Source organism: Trachurus japonicus, chromosome 21 (assembly GCF_045865225.1).
Source record: "Trachurus japonicus isolate A0001 chromosome 21, Traja_1.0".
Taxonomy (NCBI): Eukaryota; Metazoa; Chordata; class Actinopteri; order Carangiformes; family Carangidae; genus Trachurus; species Trachurus japonicus.
Window position 1 is genome coordinate 14,786,919 of NC_140927.1, and position 18,553 is coordinate 14,805,471.

Genomic DNA, 18,553 nt, shown 5'->3' on the forward strand with positions numbered 1-18,553 from the left:
CATGGTCACCTGTACCGCCACCTTGTTTGTGAACCTGTGTGTGGATTCATAAAAGCTGTAGCATGTAAGTGAGCTATATTTTCTTCTGCTATAGCTAGATATTTTCACATCTAACAAGCATTTCCAAAAGTTAGCAGGGCCAGGGGCCTTCTCAAACATTAGTTGTCCGTTTGATCGGGAGATATTGTGCCTATTGTTAAATTCTTCAGTATGCAGCATGCATTTCAATAGCTTACTCCCTGTTCAGTAATGCGAACAAAGGTAAAATGGGTGTGGTGTCCAAAACAGTTGAGATGAAGCAACCTAACAATGTTTTATAAGACTTTTTGTGTGTGAATGACAACAGATCTTGACTCTTGGTCATGTTGGACACAGGCCAGCTCCAAGAAAGAAAGAAAGAAAGGTGCAAGAAGCATCAGTGAAAGAGGTAGGCTACTGAAGACACCAGCCTGTGGATCCTGCTGGTCTCTTCAACAGAGACAGTCTGTTCTCTTTTTGCGCCTCAGGGGGGAAAGGTGTCTCCAACAACCAAGAAAGGGAACCGCTGATTGGAATATGAAGAAAGTCCTTGAAGCCTGTGAGGTTGTGGTACAGGCTTGGGATGGTTTCCCTCAGTAATGTGATTCAGGTGCTCCAAAGTGGTTGGTTCCTCACATTGGTCATCTTTATCCACATGGCAGTAGGCTACAACACCAGCTGGATGGAAGGAAGAAAAATGTTTGGATTGGACCAATTAAAGACTTGATTAATAAATCTCAACAGCTTCACAGCTGACCTTATGTCAAACAGAAGAGCATAAACATACATAAAAAACTGGACTTTATTCAAGATTTAAGCCCAGCATGAATCATGGAGATTTCTATCTGTAAAACTCAAAAACACAAGTTTATCTCAATCATTGTGTCACATGCACATGCAGTAAATCACTCACCTGTGATCATTTTACTTTTAAACAACAGGTTTAATTCAGCTCCAATAAGCTATTTTGATATTGTTCTGAAGAAAACTGCTTAACTCTAATAACTAATGTAGGCCTATACGATTTGATTTAGTTTGACATAAGCTGTGGTCAACTGTATACAGGATCATCACCATCCAGACTGAAAACACTGAGGCTCAGCAGATGTGTTCCACGGATGAACCAATGGGAGGCCATGTTGTTCTCAATGCAACGGCTGCTCAGTGTCCAGGTGCAGAATGAGATCAGAGAAGTGTGGGGATCTGCTTTTATAGGCCGCTGAAAATGTCACTCCTCATTACCATGACCATCTCTTCAAAAAAAAAAAATGTTTTCCTTTTGTTGTTGTTGTAGCCTACTTTTTTTTTTTCTTCATTTGAATCAAATCGTGAGATGAAATTACACTTACTTTAAATCAAAGCCTGTACATTTCTTCAATATAAGGAATAGACTAACTATTCTAAAGTTACTATGATTGTTGTTGTTACTGAGGGCATAGGCAGAAGTTTGGATGATGTAAAAATAGCAAAAGTATAGTAGGCCTACTACTAAAATGTACGAAGAGTTGAGAAAACAAAGCCAAAGGGGCTACAGCTGAAACCCTTAGTAATGTGTGGTCATGGTCATATATTTTTTAAGATGACTGAAAATTAAGCATTCAGCTCAACAATACACTGACTATTAGGAAACCAAATGGCTCAGTGTCATAATCATGTTGACACACTATAGATTCATTGGTCGGGTAAATTTCCCATTGCCTTATACCTTACAATTATAAAGTTTATCACACAAGTACAATATCCAACTTTACATGGGGAAAATAAAGGCAAACAGAGCACAGTGTGTGGGATCAAACAATGTAATACAAAACAAACTGTAATGATCAAATACAGGAATTTGCATAGTCATAGCTGAACATGGACTCAAAGAAATGTGCTCATCCGAGGTTTCAAGGAAGTCATTCAGAGGTGAAAACCCAATAATGGTAAGGATTACCTACAGGAATTTAATCTTCCTTGCATAATAGTAAAAGTGACTCCAGCACCAGAGTTCATGCAAAACACATGTCTAATAGCATTATAAATGATTTATATGTTTTAGAAAGAGATCAGGTCATTGTCAGATAGAAAAGGTCTATCAGTGCAAAAGGTAAAAGCTGCTCTATGAGGTTGGATTTTACTGGACTCTAGTGGCTGAACAATAAAACTGCAAGCAAAAAAAACATTCCTACAGGGTTTAGTGAGGGAGAAGGCACAACAATAGCTGGACATTTCAAATGTTATGTACTACAAACAGTGAGATTGAAATTGGGGGGTGCAACATCTGATTGAAGTGAGCTAATTGTATCACAAATGGTTTCGTCTTATTGCTAAGTCAAAAAAGAAACACTAAGCAGCATTTTGCAGGGAATATTTAATGAACAACAATACTTTTCAAACATAAAATATCTTACATGGTGTTTTATACTTTAAGTTAAATGGGTAGAAATTGACAAAAAAGCTGTCAAAAGTAAGAATTTCCATGGCACCACAAAAAACTTCATCAGATTTTAAAACTGAAGGTAGCCTAAGTTTTAACATGAGAAGGCAAAAAAAGCAGTATTCTGAAAAATTGAATATGAGCGTGCATTTTTTTCTGTTAATAAATAACTAACAAATTTTGTCCCTGAAAATAATTGGCAAATTACAGCTAAGCCTGCCTAATATTCTTCTCCTTCCTCATCTTCTTCAAATGAGTCGATCCCCACCTCTTCATAATCCTTCTCCAGGGCAGCCATATCTTCTCTGGCCTCTGAGAACTCTCCCTCTTCCATGCCCTCCCCAACATACCAGTGGACAAAAGCCCTCTTGGCGTACATCAGGTCAAACTTGTGGTCAAGACGGGCCCAGGCCTCAGCGATGGCCGTGGTGTTGCTCAGCATACACACAGCCCTCTGCACCTTGGCCAAGTCTCCACCAGGAACCACAGTGGGAGGCTGATAGTTGATGCCAACCTTGAAGCCTGTGGGGCACCAGTCCACAAACTGGATGGTACGCTTGGTCTTAATAGCTGCGATGGCCACGTTGACATCTTTGGGCACCACATCACCACGATACAGCAGACAGCAGGCCATGTATTTACCATGACGTGGATCGCACTTCACCATCTGATTGGCTGGCTCAAAGCAGGCATTAGTGATCTCAGCAACTGACAGCTGCTCATGGTAGGCTTTCTCCGCAGAGATGACTGGGGCATAGGTGGCCAGAGGGAAGTGGATACGAGGGTAGGGCACCAAGTTGGTCTGGAACTCTGTCAGGTCGACATTCAGGGCTCCATCAAAGCGAAGTGAGGCTGTGATTGAAGACACAATCTGGCTGATGAGGCGGTTGAGGTTGGTGTAGGATGGGCGTTCAATGTCAAGGTTTCTGCGGCAGATGTCGTATATGGCCTCATTGTCCACCATGAAGGCACAGTCAGAGTGCTCCAGGGTGGTGTGGGTGGTCAGGATGGAGTTGTAAGGCTCCACAACTGCTGTGGAAACCTGGGGAGCTGGGTAGATGGCAAACTCAAGCTTGGACTTTTTGCCAAAGTCCACAGAGAGTCTCTCCATTAGTAGGGAGGTGAAACCTGAGCCAGTGCCTCCACCGAAGCTATGGAAGACCAGGAAGCCTTGAAGGCCAGTGCACTGATCGGCCTACAGGTTAAAAGAAATCATTTCAAACACTTGCATAAGAAAAACACAAACAAGATTTTTATAATTTCTGTACTTTCTCAAAATGTTTTAATGGGTATTATAACAATGGTGTACTGTAGGGTAATAGTTTGTTTGAGAGGGGGTGCGCATAATTACCAGCTTACGGATCCTGTCCAAGACAGAGTCAATTATCTCTTTGCCGATGGTGTAGTGTCCACGAGCATAATTGTTTGCTGCATCTTCCTTTCCTGAGATCAGCTGCTCAGGGTGAAAGAGCTGGCGGTATGTTCCTGTGCGCACCTCATCTGGAAAATTGAAAACAAAAGCATTGGAAAAGTTGGAAAACATACTCAAGGGCTGGATTTAAGAATATGCTAGCTCCAACAAGTTTGCAAGGGTATGCTCTGATGAAGGTCGTCTGAGACCGAAAGCTTAGCTTTAAAGTGAGATTGCATAGATCTAAGTGTGCGGAGATCTCTTTCTTCAGCTCCAACAAGTTAAAAGTTGTAGATGACCACCTCCTCTTCAGGCTGAGTTCCAAGGCCTTTTATGATTGTTACAGATTTTCTCTCAATGTTCACTCAAAATTGACATCATGCAATGGTGGAACTACATGAAGTCATTCTTGCTTGCCAGATAAGACAAGCTCCACCCAGTAGCACTACTGACCAATGACAGTGGGCTCCAGGTCAACAAAGATGGCTCTGGGGACGTACTTCCCAGCTCCAGTCTCACTGAAGAAAGTGGTGAAGGAGTCATCATGACCTCCCACCGGCTTTTTGCTGGGCATCTGGCCATCCGGCTGGATGCCGTGCTCAAGACAGTAGAGCTCCCAGCAGGTGTTCCCCATCTGGACGCCTGCCTGGCCGACATGGACAGAGATGCATTCACGCTAGAAGAGAAGAGGAAAAGAAATTGAAAAAGGGATAAAAGAAGGAAGATAAATGCTACTGTAGGAGAGCTTTATGGTGTTGTGACTTAAGACTTGATTTAAATGCCAAAGTGTTCATGAACAAGCAAGATTTTAAACATACAACTTCAGTTGCTGGTGTCATTTAGGAACTATGCCACTAGGTGGAAGCAAATACATTGTATGTAGAATGAGGGTTGAAGCTTTGCTTTGCTGCAGCTGTCAGTGGATCTCATGTAACTATGAGCAAATCACATGAACAAAAACTACACTAAGCATTTTACATTTAGGTTATGAAGATGACCAGTAAAAAAAAAATGATAGTAGCCTACCTCAAGTCAGATTTTACATAATGCAACTGTGTCAGCAAAACAATTAATTGTACTTGATCTGGAAATTATTTGATTTGATTAAACAGTCTTTTATGTAGTCTTACGTAAGTTTTCATTTTTTCCTTCCTAAATCATCAAATTACATGTAAAAGGTTCTATCCATATTGTCTGTTCCTAAATCAAAATGGTACTTTATTCATAAATGATCCTAAAGACCAGCAATTGAAAATGTATTTATGTATGTAATGTATAAAGGCAAGAAAATCTCTTTTTTCCTTTAGGATCTAAACTAGGATGAGGTGTTTGTTTATTTAATAAATGACCATTTAATAAATGAACAAGCAGAGTTTAACAACCTCATCATCATTTCATCTCACTTCAATGAAAAGTGACACATTTTCACATTGGGTGGATTTCCACCTTGGTTCATGTCAGGCTGCTATTTTTAACCCTCGCCCCAACTTCCCCCTTCTCAGTGATCAGACGGATGAGGAAAGGAGCTGGGGGGCTGTGGGATGAGGGGGTCAGCGGGGGGATTTTTTTTTTTTTCAATGTCTGCTAAATCTAACTAAATTCATCAACAAGGATTTTCAGATGTCCTTGATACTTTTCATCACTATAAGTTATCCGAACCAAAGGTGACCCCTGCCGCCTTCCCCTTCCCAACAAGACTGGACTAGGTTTCCAGGTTAGCAGAGCTCTGTCAGCTGCTATTTTGGGTTCCTCATGTTAACCTGACACCAAGCAGTACAAGCGGAGTGTTTCAGTAAACACTGACCAGCAGTCTGCTGACAGTCATCTGCAATGTGCAAATGATTTCTTCATTATTAAAGCTAAAGGTGATAAAGACACAAGCTGCTGATATTCTATGTGAAAACAACTGTTTTGGGCTACTTGATGGTGAGATGTTGTTCTGTAAATGGCCCAAATGCAGAGCTCAACTAAAATACAAACTACTCTCAGCCTTTTTTCTCTCACTTAATCCTGTCAGGGTGTGTCTGTGTGTCTGTACATGACACGGGCATTTAACATGGGCATGTCTCAAGCGTCATCTCATGGACCTGAGAATCCTGTTTTGCTAGTGACAAAAACTATGAAGAGACATAAAAACACTCGATTCAGACAGACAAGAGAGAGGAAAAGTGAATGAGGTGGAGAAAAAGAGAACAATCAATTTGTTAAAAGCCTTTTCAGGTCAGCAAACACGGGAACAGAGATCCCTAAATAGCCCATCATCACAGACTCACAGTACATTCTGCCTCTGAAACAGAAAATAGACGTAATGTTCGACAACGTGAGGAGAGATAATAATGTCCAGGCCCAAATTCCCACATACTCACTAATGACGCACTATATTGTGTTCTAGATTTACTTATATGAAAACATGCCTTTAGGTATTTTTGCAGTTTATTGAAACTAAAGTCTCTTTTACAGTTTTCAGATCCTCAGTTCAGTACTTTGTAGAAACTCCTTTGGCAGCTTCAAATCTTCTTGGGTAAGCCATTATGAGGCAAACCAAGTGGATGACTGTTGTGACCATCCTTTGGCCTATCTCCTCCTGACCTCTCCCTCTCCCTTTAGCCAAAACAAAAACCTGGAGTGCAACATGCAGGTCAGACCTGACAGGACAGGCCCACATTTTCACACAAGTGACTAGCTATTCTGACATTTGATGAGCACATTCTTGCTCCCAAGGTGAGATTCTCTGTTAAATTTAGCAACAGGTTTCTTATGCTGAAACTTAACCTGTGCCTAATTGTGTAATCTTGTAGGATCAATGACTAGTTGTACACAATAAAGAGATGGATTGAAACTATTTGATCAAGGCGGGTACACGGTAGTAGTAGTGTACTTTATTAGCAGTATGACAGCGCTGACAAGCTGTGTTTACAGTGCAAAGTAAACAAAACAAAAGGGTTGTGTGTTCTGGTTCAGTTCCTGGTACTAAAACATAGGCTACCAGGGGTCAGACCAAAAACTAAAAATCTACTGAGTCAAACTTTGTTTCATTTGGTAGGTGTAGTCACTGGTCCCATTTCACTAAAAATAACAAAAACCGCTTTGCTTTCTGCAGCGTGGAGACAAATCTGGCCCAAATGGCACACATGGTAGACTTCTACAAATACAGTCCCTCAACCACACAACGGCTGTTTGAATTTGGAGGGGAAAAATATTCCCTGCTCTGCTCAAATACTCGCCTTGTCTGAATCTGAAGTGACTTGTTGATAGTTTTACGTGAGACACACCCAAATTCCTTACCAGCATACAGTAGGCTATAGGCCTATACACACACACACACAACCTCATACTGTAAGCCTATATGACAAGGTATTAGAAATAGTAACATGCTATTTCTGAGTAACACTATCTAATCTGAAAATAAGCATGTTCAACTTCTGACACAATAAATAGGCTACAAAATAAATCACACTGTAGCCTACTATCTAACTTTCCTCTGCTGGTGTGCTGAAAATGTTCATCTCCAGCTGCTCACTCAGGCCCACAGCTCAGCTTTTCTGCCAGTCACTGAGGGAAACATCTATTTCTGACACACAGAGCTGCTGCTCCACGAGGGCACAGAGGCAGCACTCTCTTTAATCTGGGACATCGATCAAACACATCTAATATACATTGACGTGCGTTAGAATAAAGGAAGGAAGGTAGAGGACAAAACAAACGTAACTTTGTCGTGGAGTTTGTCCCTACAATCAGTAGCCTACAATTAACGACACTAACCATTGTAGTTTGTTGGTAGAATGTCCTTCAGGAGAAAAACAGCGGGTGGTGGAAGTTTCCTGTAGCCTCTCACAGCGGCCGTCAATGTGGTCCGGGTGAGTAAGTAATGCCAGGTGGGCGAGGAGCTGTCACGCTATATTCAACTGCAAACCACTCCCACCTGTCTCTCTGGCGGGGACGCGCATTGTGAGCGCGCAGACTGGCGTTGCAGGGTTGATTGTGATTGCAACACAGTAGCTATCTCATGTTTGTGTGGCTTTATTTTCTGGCAAAGTAGTGTGCCAGTGTTTGTATTAGCGTTTAGACTACCTACTCAAGTAAACACAGCTATAGTAGGCTACTGTAGAGAGTAATGGCGAAAGTCTGTTTTAGGGTAGGCTAGTCTGTGTGATGTGTAGCAGAAGGAACTATCAGTTACAATGTAGTTTAATTTAATTTAAAGGAGCGTTGTCCCCTCTGCTATAACAGAGCTAAACAGATCATTGAGTCGCTAAATGTGTGTTTTGTCTATTGTTATATGTGGGTATGTGTATAGCCTACTCTGTATGTTGCATCTTGAGGAGTTTCCTGCAAAATATAGCTGAATCTGAATCTTATCAGCTGCATTAGGCCCACTCTAGACTGAGTGAAGAAAATGATTTGATATTTGTATTTAAAATGATATTTGTTGTGATATCTGATGAGAGTGCATTTCTAATGACCTACTGAGAATGCTCAGAAGATCTATGTGCTGCGCAGTTGGTTGGGCGGGTGCCCCAGATGTAGAGGCTACAGTCCCGCATCCAGCGGCCCTTTTCTGCATGTCATTCCCCCTCTGCCTCCCTGTTTCCTGTCTCTCTCAACTGTGCTATCAAATAAAGACATAAAAAGCACAATAATATACTTAAAAAATAAATTAAATTAAAATAAATGATATGTCTTGTGTAAAATTGATCCAATATTCCTAAAGGGACGGGAAGGTGGAGAAACCTACATGACAGAATTCCAAGAAGTAGCCTAATTCAGAGTGCACTGTCTCGATCTTTCTACCTGTTTCACTGGACAGGCTGTCACTGACACTTAATGAACACTAGAGGTGGTAGTTGCTTCACCACAAGGAAGTAAAACAGGCTGAGAGTGATGTAGGCTATCATGTCTCCATGCCAGTAACAGCCCGAGGGCCTGATGACTCAAAACTAATGACCTATTTGAACCCCGACAGAATTGACATCTGATTATCTGATGATAAGGCCTATTTGTCATCATGCCATCATAGAGCTATGCTCTGGCTCTGAGTCACCAGTGCACTATGTATTTATATCAATAGTATTTGTCTGATATTGTAAATATTTGGGTTTGTTCCTTTCTTGCTTGTTTGTTGAATGTTCTTTGCCATTTTCACCTCAGGTGGGTGTCCCTATGGTTACTGTAATAATGTCAACCTTGTGTTTAACATCATAACACTATTGTGCATGATTTTCCTCAAGGAAAGGCTGAAGAAATGTGTGGTATGGACAGTGTGCATAAAGGTCCCGAAATGCACTTATTGATTTAAGCTGTCATGGACTTACTGGGAATGTGGCTCCTAGTCTGTCATTTGGTGAGGGTCAACAAACATTAGGACTGGGCCAGTGTTTTCGGGTTGTTAGTCAGTGCGTCCTCCCAATAACTTATTTATAAGTTCAGATGATTCATAAGATTTTGGCACTCTTAAAACACTTATCATGAAATCATGGCAATTTATATCTAAATGGTCAAAGCTTCTCCTCTGTGACACAATGATATTTTGCAAAACCACTTTTGGCCTGTATCTAAGGGTGAAGGAAATATGGTTGTTCCATTTTGCCATATGCAGCTAATTAGCTGAGTTTAGCTAACCAGCTCTTATACAATACAGGTATTCCGGTTTACTCTTGCAATTTCTTTCTTTCTTTCTTTCTTTCTTTCTTTCTTTCTTTCTTTCTTTCTTTCTTTCTTTCTTTCTTTCTTTCTTTCTTTCTTTCTTTTTGTCAGAACTACCATTATTAATGACTCTATAGTGAGAGAACTTAATTGTAGGGCAGTGGAGATCTATACCCTCAGACAATGGAAGTGGGTCAGAGCTTTTTGACTCAGACAACACCTATGAGGGCAAAACACATTGAGACAAGACAACAGCAAATAAGGTGTGTGTGTTCCCCATTGACCTCTCAGCATGAACCAAACCTATACACTTGGTAAAAACAGGTGTTCATATTTGCTATATTTTGTTTGTTTGGGGCCGGGTGGGTTACAGTTAAAAAAAAACAAAAACAAACAATCTAACTTTATATTATAATAATCCAGTTGTTTCTTTAAAGTAATTGATATCAAGATAAGTACTAGTGTAAAGCACCAATATGAATACCAAATTTGCCACAGCATTGCATTTTGGGTGTAAGGCTACACAATACTGCTTTGTGTCACTGCGTTAATAGATGCTGACTTTCTTTCTTTCTTTTTTCTTTTTTTTTTCTTTTCTTTTCTTTTTTTTTTACAGATGAGTCTCACAGCCTCAGGAGGGAAACCAACCATATAATGAATAGCTGTGTAGTTGACACTGTGTAGTTGACACTGTGGTATCACTCTTACCTTCTAGGCTACCACATATTTTTCATATTCACCAAGTATGGTTTCCAAGGAGGGAGAGTGTTGTCTTAATGCTGACTTGGTCATTAATTCTCACTTTCCCATATGATTTGGACTGCAGTGTTACTGCAGTGTTTATGTGCTGTTCTTGAAAGTGGTTTGACTTGTTTTAAATATCACAGAGCCCTGAACGTTCTGCCTTTGAGCTGTGGCATTGTATTAACAGTTTAGGTTATTCCTGCCAACTAGGCTACCGTAGGCAGATACAACACTGATATCCAAATGAATGGCATGTTGACCAGAGCTGTAAACATATGAACTGTACAATCTATTGGACATGAATGGCTTTGTGCTGTAGGCTTAGAGATCTGAATGGAACGACAAGGAATTGGATGGATATATTGTGCCTTTTGAACTCTCTCTATGAACTGATTATGTGGCTGCCTCTGATGTCACATAGTCAAACCACTCCAGCAAGCAGTTGCGGTTTAATCCATTCAGTCAGCTGACACCTAATGAGGCAATTCACATGTATTCAGTTTCTCTCCTCTCCCAGAGGAACTGAGACCGAGTTCATATAAACTGTGTGGGAAAATGGCAAGCTTGACATACAATGCATTTCATTTGAACAAAAATTAGTTTGACATAGGTGCTATTGGGATTCAGAACGGATGTTACATTATGTATATCCCATACACAATAAATTCTCAGGCAATCATACATTCATATTAAAAATGTCATATGACCATATAAAAATGACAAGTAGGCTACATGACAGTACGACATTGGAAAAATCAATAACTGTATTGTTTTCACCATACCTCAATTCCACATTTTCCAAATTAATACACAGTTCTTTGACGTACTGTGTGGCATACTAAGGCACAGTCAAAACTACTGTTATCCTTATACCATAGATAACCATTGACCCTACATTAAATTACCTTCCCCTCATGCACAGTTCTGCTTCTGCTTTCTGTAATTTGAGGTGCACGTACACATGGGTAGAAAACAGTCACAGACTCACACAATGACAAGGGTGGTGACCTCCTTTTGCATTGTGTATATGTCTGTCAAGCGGATGGTCTTATCCTAGTCTCATCAGGAGGTTCTCTGATTACAGCACAGATCAAATCACTGTTCACCTTAACCTGCAGGTATATAAGCGCTGAGTAACACCGCTGCCTTTAGTGCTACATCTTCTTACCGATACCTCGACATTGGAGAAGAGAGAAAACATGGTAAGATACGATTTACTCCGGGGAAATTTATTAACTCTGTGAGATGTTCGGCATTTGGTCAAAACTGGTGATTTTTTAAAATAAAGTGGAAAATATTGTCGGTTAACACAAAATTACATCTGCATCATAACCATAGAGTAGAGGAGGATATATCAAGTAAGCGGTTAACTGATGCCTCAGGAAACAAAACAGTATTATTCATTCTCTGCAGCGTGAATGTATCTCCATTCATGTGGGCCAAGCTGGGGCTCAGATTGGAAATGCATGCTGGGAGCTGTACTGCCTGGAACATGGGATCCAGCCAGATGGACAGATGCCCTCTGACAAGACTACTGGAGGAGGAGATGACTCGTTCAACACCTTCTTCAGTGAGACGGGGGCAGGGAAGCATGTCCCCAGAGCAATCTTTGTTGACCTGGAACCTACTGTCATTGGTAAAGAGCTGATGATTGTATTACAAATCAATGATTGTATACTGACTGAATATTGGGTTGGGGTTATTGAACTCTTATCTGAACAAATGTGCAGTTCCTTACTTTAACAACGGCTCCAATACAAGACATTAACCTAAAGGTAAAATGTGCATACATATTCACATTTTGACATAAAACACAAATACTGCATTATCATTACAATAATTTTTATTATTAAAAATGTAACCAATTCATGATAATTTCTTCTCCATCCAATGGCATAGAGAATAAAGATTCTCCATGCCGTTGTAGAAACATTCATTACAAAGCAGTTGCATTTCAACTTTAGGTTTACCCCTTCAATGCATCTGTTGGTATATGGTTTTGTCATCCAGATGAGGTGCGTACAGGAACCTACCGTCAGCTGTTCCATCCTGAGCAGCTGATTACAGGAAAAGAGGACGCTGCCAACAACTACGCCCGTGGACACTACACAATTGGCAAAGAGATCATTGATCTGGTTCTGGACAGGACTCGTAAACTGGTGAGATTACAAGAGAGTGCTTGTTTGTTTGTCTTCTCTAAAGTTGTTTTTTTTGCTTGAATTAAATATAAACTGACTCTAACTTTCCTGATCTATTGCATTCACAGGCTGATCAGTGCACTGGCCTCCAGGGTTTCCTTATCTTTCACAGCTTTGGTGGAGGCACTGGTTCAGGTTTCACCTCCCTACTAATGGAGAGACTCTCTGTTGATTATGGTAAAAAGTCCAAGCTTGAGTTTGCCATCTACCCAGCTCCCCAGGTTTCCACAGCAGTTGTGGAGCCTTACAACTCCATCCTGACCACCCACACCACCCTGGAGCACTCTGACTGTGCCTTCATGGTGGACAATGAGGCCATATACGACATCTGCCGCAGAAACCTTGACATTGAGAGGCCGACCTACACTAACCTGAACAGGCTCATCGGCCAGATTGTGTCTTCAATCACAGCCTCACTTCGCTTTGATGGAGCCCTGAATGTCGACCTGACAGAGTTCCAGACCAACTTGGTGCCCTACCCTCGTATCCACTTCCCTCTGGCCACCTATGCCCCAGTCATCTCTGCTGAGAAAGCCTACCATGAGCAGCTGTCAGTTGCTGATATTACCAACACCTGCTTTGAGCCAGCCAATCAGATGGTGAAGTGCGATCCACGTCATGGTAAGTACATGGCCTGCTGTCTGCTGTATCGTGGTGATGTGGTGCCCAAAGATGTCAACTCTGCCATCGCAGCAATCAAGACCAAGCGTACCATCCAGTTTGTGGACTGGTGCCCCACAGGCTTCAAGGTTGGCATCAACTATCAGCCTCCCACTGTGGTTCCTGGTGGAGACTTGGCCAAGGTGCAGAGGGCTGTGTGTATGCTGAGCAACACCACGGCCATCGCTGAGGCCTGGGCCCGTCTTGACCACAAATTTGACCTGATGTACGCCAAGAGGGCTTTTGTCCACTGGTATGTTGGGGAGGGCATGGAAGAGGGAGAGTTCTCAGAGGCCAGAGAAGATATGGCTGCCCTGGAGAAGGATTATGAAGAAGTTGGCACAGACAGCATGGAAGAAGATGATGAAGGAGAAGAATATTGAGGCCTGGACTTGAGCCAAAGTAGATTCATCCTTTTTTTCCCTTTTTTCTTTTTCTTTTTTACAATAGGGCATAGAAGTTTTGTATATGTCATTTCATCAATAAAAGAAAAAGAAAAAAACTACAGTTTGTTTCAGATGATGGCACATTTTCAAATCTCTAATAATATTATCCAATCAAAAATCTGAGCCACCCAATCCCAAAAACTAATCCTAAATATTAGATGACCATCCCAGAAAATGAATTGCATGAAATCAGTTATGGTAATTTACAAACAAAAAAAAATAATAAAAAGAACATGGTATAACATATCTTGCTTTGGGCCTTTGAAGGTCTTTTCTTTCTGCAGTATCAGCCTAAGAAACTTAGACCAAACCCTCTCTTTTGTGCACCTCCCCCCACTATCCTCTCCCATGTGGAATGTAAGTTATGAAAGGGCTCCTATGTCAGTTTCTATATGCCATTCAGCTGTGACTCTGTGAGAGCGAGAGAGAGAGAAAATAACTGACTAAGTCACTGACTAGCGGTGTTTGTGTAGCTCATGCTCAGACAGCGGCCTGCAGGAACAATAGGATCCCAGTTATGTATGAATCACAGCTACGTGATCCTATGAGGCCTGCTGAATAAATGTACCAAAGATAATCAGAAAACTTGGCTCATTGTTTCTCAGATGTTTTTGTTTGTTTGATGAAACTTTTATATTACTAGTTTCTTGGTTAATAATCAGTTTCTTCTGCGCTTTCTCAATTACCTAATTTAAATCAAAACTCTACATATTTCAATATCATTTTGTCATATTAACACTAACTGTAAGGATCCTGCTTTCCATTTTCCTTTCTCACTATAAAAGCACATATCCCTTGCATTTCACGATCAACAATAAAGAACTTCATATAATGTCATATCATATCGTGTGTGATTATTCTTTTGATGATTTCTTTTTTTTTCTTTTTTTATCAGGGAGAAACATAGTCATTCCAGCACCATTACACACATACAGAGCTAAAACAAAAACATGTATTTGGACAATTGTGCTAACATATTCTCCAAGCTATTACTCTCCCTTTCATTTTACAATGTATAAAATAGGAACATTTGAACAAAGGAAGTCACATTTACTCATTTTTCCATCAAGATTAATAGACTGGTACTTCAAGCCATGTAATCTTTTGATGATTTCATACCATACATACAGTCTGTTTCATACAGACACAGGGTGTACTATGTGTGTGTGGGTGCAGATGCATGCATCAAATAAAAATAATCTCATCTTCTAGTTTACTATGCGTTGAAAAAGTTAAGCGTCCAGTCTTTCATGTGTCCCCCTGTTTAGTTAAGCTGTTTCCTGTTTTATTTTGAAATCCAGTGTCCTGTTTGCCTGCATGCTCCCTATTACTCACCTGTGTCTGACTGCACCACCTGTGTTTTGTTTCCTTGTTATATTTAACTGCAGTGTTCTCTCCTTGTCTTGGATTGTCTGTTGTGCTGCGTCTCAATGTCCTGAGTTCATCCTCTGAGTTTTTCCCTGCGTGTTCCTCTCCACACCCTGAAATAAAGCTTTGCATGCTAATAAACTACCTCTGAAGCTCAATACCTCACCACAAACGGTTACGGTCTCACTCACATGCAAATTGAGAAAATAGTGCACTGGTGCGAGAAAATCACAGAGTGCTCTTTTTTTCCCACATATATAAGCACATAAACTCTAACTAAAAAACAAAACTGTTGAATATAATGGTGGATAACATGACATAAAGTAAAAGGGACTTCCCTCTCTCTTTTCTTTTTTTAAACTGCTGTTCCCTCCCGCCAATTAGCTATGCAGCTGCTTGCTGTGGTTTCCTGCCTGCCCCCTCCATATCCTTGCCTATATAAACCCTGACTCTCCCTCTCCTCCGCACTTCTGCCTTGTGTCTGAATCCTCAACGTCGGTCGAAGGACAAGCAGACAAAATGGTGAGTAACTGCTGATGACGTAGGTTAGAAATTTCCAGTCTTTCTTTCCTTCATCCTGCCTTTGTCTATGTTTCCTAGCATCCGATGGATTACACAGTGAGGCCTCTTTAATTCTCACAGGGACTCTGCTGTGGAGTTGAAGGTTACTGATACAAAAGCAGCTCTATCCTATTATGTGATAGTAGTTCTGAGCTGGATTTATAATGGAACTGAGCAGTCTCGGCCAGATAACAGGCACTTTGAGTTAGTCTGCTGTCACATGTTCATACTTGTTTGCTATGTCACAGCTAGTCATAAAACAGGAAACAAAGGGAGGAAAGGGGTACAGTACGTGGAGACATAATAGTATGCTTGTTGAGAAATTGGAGTTTTCATTGCTAAGGAGTGACCGGGGTAATCGTGGCAGTGGGGGGATGGATAAAGGGAAGAAAGAGAAAAGAGGAGTGGTCTGGCCCAGACAGTATAAGTTAGTTGGCAGCCATTTTGCAGCTGTTAGGAGTTTTTGGTTTGGGAGAGATATGGAGAGGGATAGAGAGAGAGAGAGAGGAAGGGAGGGTGGGACGGGGAGAGAGAGAGAGACAGGGGGAGAGACATCCCAGACTGTTACACAGCACTATGCAGCTGGGCAGGATGGGGGAGGAGAGAGGCACAAAAGGGGAGGGAGTCAGGAAAGGGAGGAGGTACAGGATGAAGAAGTGGGGCGAGGTTTTCCTATCTTCTTGAGGCAAGCCCTTCCGGTCTGCCACATAATGCCTTACTTTGCCGTCTCATTTAAAAAAAGAAAAAAAGAACTCATAAAATGGACTTGGGCCTTCAAACTACATTGAATATGTCCTATCAAAGTGTACTAGATTTTTATGCAGCAGTCCATAAGTGCAGACTGTGGTCATTCAATAGTTGCTCTCATTTAAATGCTGACTTCTTTGTCCACTCTGAGTGACAGAGACCTTTAACGTTCTGCTCTGGCCAACACTCCTCTCTGCAGTTAAGTTTCTTTGCCAACTCAGCTGCTTCGTCTAAACCGATACCAGACACCCTCCTACTGTAACAATTGTCACAGAACAAGACATTAAAATAGCCACCATAAAGCAGCATATAGTAATCATGAATAACATGAACCCACTAAACTGAACAATATGAGCCAGCCTGGAATACACTGCCGCCTTCTGGCCAACTGTGTTATTCAATCCATTTACACTTATTTTTATGTATTCTTTGTTGGAAAAACAAAGTTCTTCTATGTAAAATATGTACAGTAACACATGTGCTGGGCAGTAAATATACCGTGTGTCTGTAAACACCTTCTTTAACCAATCTCCCACCCTTCATTTATTCAGCGCGAGTGTATTTCTATGCATGTCGGCCAAGCCGGCGCCCAGATGGGCAATGCATGCTGGGAGCTGTACTGCCTGGAACATGGGATCCAGCCAGATGGACAGATGCCCTCTGACAAGACTATTGGAGGAGGAGATGACTCGTTCAACACCTTCTTCAGTGAGACGGGGGCAGGGAAGCATGTCCCCAGAGCAATCTTTGTTGACCTGGAACCTACTGTCATCGGTCAGTAGTCCATATTATTTTCCATAATTCATCTTGTTCATTTCATCTTGTTTGATTTTAACTTGTGCACATAAAACATTGCATCATTATCATAATGGTGCTCTGCTTTTAGAGTGCAATGATACAGCTTAAATGCTTGCAAAGTGTGGGGCTGATGGTATACATTTGATCTTACACTTTTCTTTTAATTATAGATGAGGTGCGTACAGGAACCTACCGTCAGCTGTTCCACCCCGAGCAGCTGATTACAGGAAAAGAGGACGCTGCCAACAACTACGCCCGTGGACACTACACAATTGGCAAAGAGATCATTGATCTGGTTCTGGACAGGACTCGTAAACTGGTGAGAGCCTTGTGAAGTGGTGACCTTTCCATTTCTGATTTCATATTTTAAGGATTGTTAAATCAGAGTTTGATTTTGATTAACCAAACCAAATTTTCCTTTCAGGCTGACCAGTGCACGGGCCTCCAGGGTTTCCTAATCTTCCACAGCTTTGGTGGAGGCACTGGCTCAGGTTTCACCTCCCTGTTAATGGAGAGACTCTCTGTTGATTATGGAAAGAAATCAAAACTTGAGTTTGCCGTCTACCCAGCTCCCCAGGTTTCCACAGCAGTTGTGGAGCCTTACAACTCCATCCTGACCACCCACACCACCCTGGAGCACTCTGACTGTGCCTTCATGGTGGACAATGAGGCCATATACGACATCTGCCGCAGAAACCTTGACATTGAGAGGCCGACCTACACTAACCTGAACAGGCTCATTGGCCAGATTGTGTCTTCAATCACAGCCTCACTTCGCTTTGATGGAGCCCTGAATGTCGACCTGACAGAGTTCCAGACCAACTTGGTGCCCTACCCTCGTATCCACTTCCCTCTGGCCACCTATGCCCCAGTCATCTCTGCGGAGAAAGCCTACCATGAGCAGCTGTCTGTTGCTGACATCACTAATGCCTGCTTTGAGCCAGCCAATCAGATGGTGAAGTGTGATCCACGTCATGGTAAATACATGGCCTGCTGTCTGCTGTATCGTGGTGATGTGGTGCCCAAAGATGTCAACTCTGCCATCGCAGCTATTAAGACCAAGCGTACCATCCAGTTTGTGGACTGGTGCCCCACAGGCTTCAAGGTTGGCATCAACTATCAGCCTCCCACTGTGGTTCCTGGTGGAGACTTGGCCAAGGTGCAGAGGGCTGTGTGCATGCTGAGCAACACCACGGCCATCGCTGAGGCCTGGGCCCGTCTTGACCACAAGTTTGACCTGATGTACGCCAAGAGGGCTTTTGTCCACTGGTATGTTGGGGAGGGCATGGAAGAGGGAGAGTTCTCAGAGGCCAGAGAAGATATGGCTGCCCTGGAGAAGGATTATGAAGAAGTTGGCACTGACAGCCTGGGAGAGGAGGATGAAGAGGGAGAGGAGTATTGAAGCGTCAAACATCATCACACATTCCAAATGTTATCATGAACGTAACACATTCCCAGCAACATTCTGATAACCTGTGGTGGTGATATGTCAGTATTATCAATAAAGTTCTCATGAAACACTTTGCACAAGCTCGTAATC

General features: G+C 41.9%; 3 protein-coding genes across 3 annotated transcripts; 2 read left to right on the forward strand and 1 right to left on the reverse strand.

Annotated features, from left to right (window-relative positions):
• Positions 1-2,604: 2,604 nt before the first annotated feature.
• LOC146964888 (tubulin alpha chain-like) lies at positions 2,605-7,718 on the reverse strand. Its single transcript, XM_085765630.1, has 4 exons — positions 7,611-7,718; positions 4,302-4,524; positions 3,789-3,937; positions 2,605-3,632 (listed from the first exon to the last, which is right to left on the reverse strand). The coding sequence occupies exons 1-4, from the start codon at positions 7,611-7,613 to the stop codon at positions 2,658-2,660; spliced, it is 1,350 nt and encodes a 449-aa protein (XP_085621756.1). The 5' UTR covers positions 7,614-7,718; the 3' UTR covers positions 2,605-2,657.
• A 3,910-nt stretch (positions 7,719-11,628) lies between these two features.
• On the forward strand, positions 11,629-13,514 carry LOC146964889 (tubulin alpha chain-like). Its single transcript, XM_085765632.1, has 3 exons — positions 11,629-11,871; positions 12,246-12,394; positions 12,502-13,514. Exons 1-3 carry the CDS (start codon positions 11,751-11,753, stop codon positions 13,474-13,476), a joined length of 1,245 nt encoding a protein of 414 aa, XP_085621758.1. The 5' UTR covers positions 11,629-11,750; the 3' UTR covers positions 13,477-13,514.
• Positions 13,515-15,373: 1,859 nt separating this feature from the next.
• On the forward strand, positions 15,374-18,537 carry LOC146964890 (tubulin alpha chain). The gene is made up of 4 exons (XM_085765635.1): positions 15,374-15,429; positions 16,767-16,989; positions 17,184-17,332; positions 17,438-18,537. The coding sequence occupies exons 1-4, from the start codon at positions 15,427-15,429 to the stop codon at positions 18,413-18,415; spliced, it is 1,353 nt and encodes a 450-aa protein (XP_085621761.1). The 5' UTR covers positions 15,374-15,426; the 3' UTR covers positions 18,416-18,537.
• The last annotated feature ends 16 nt before the right edge of the window (positions 18,538-18,553 follow it).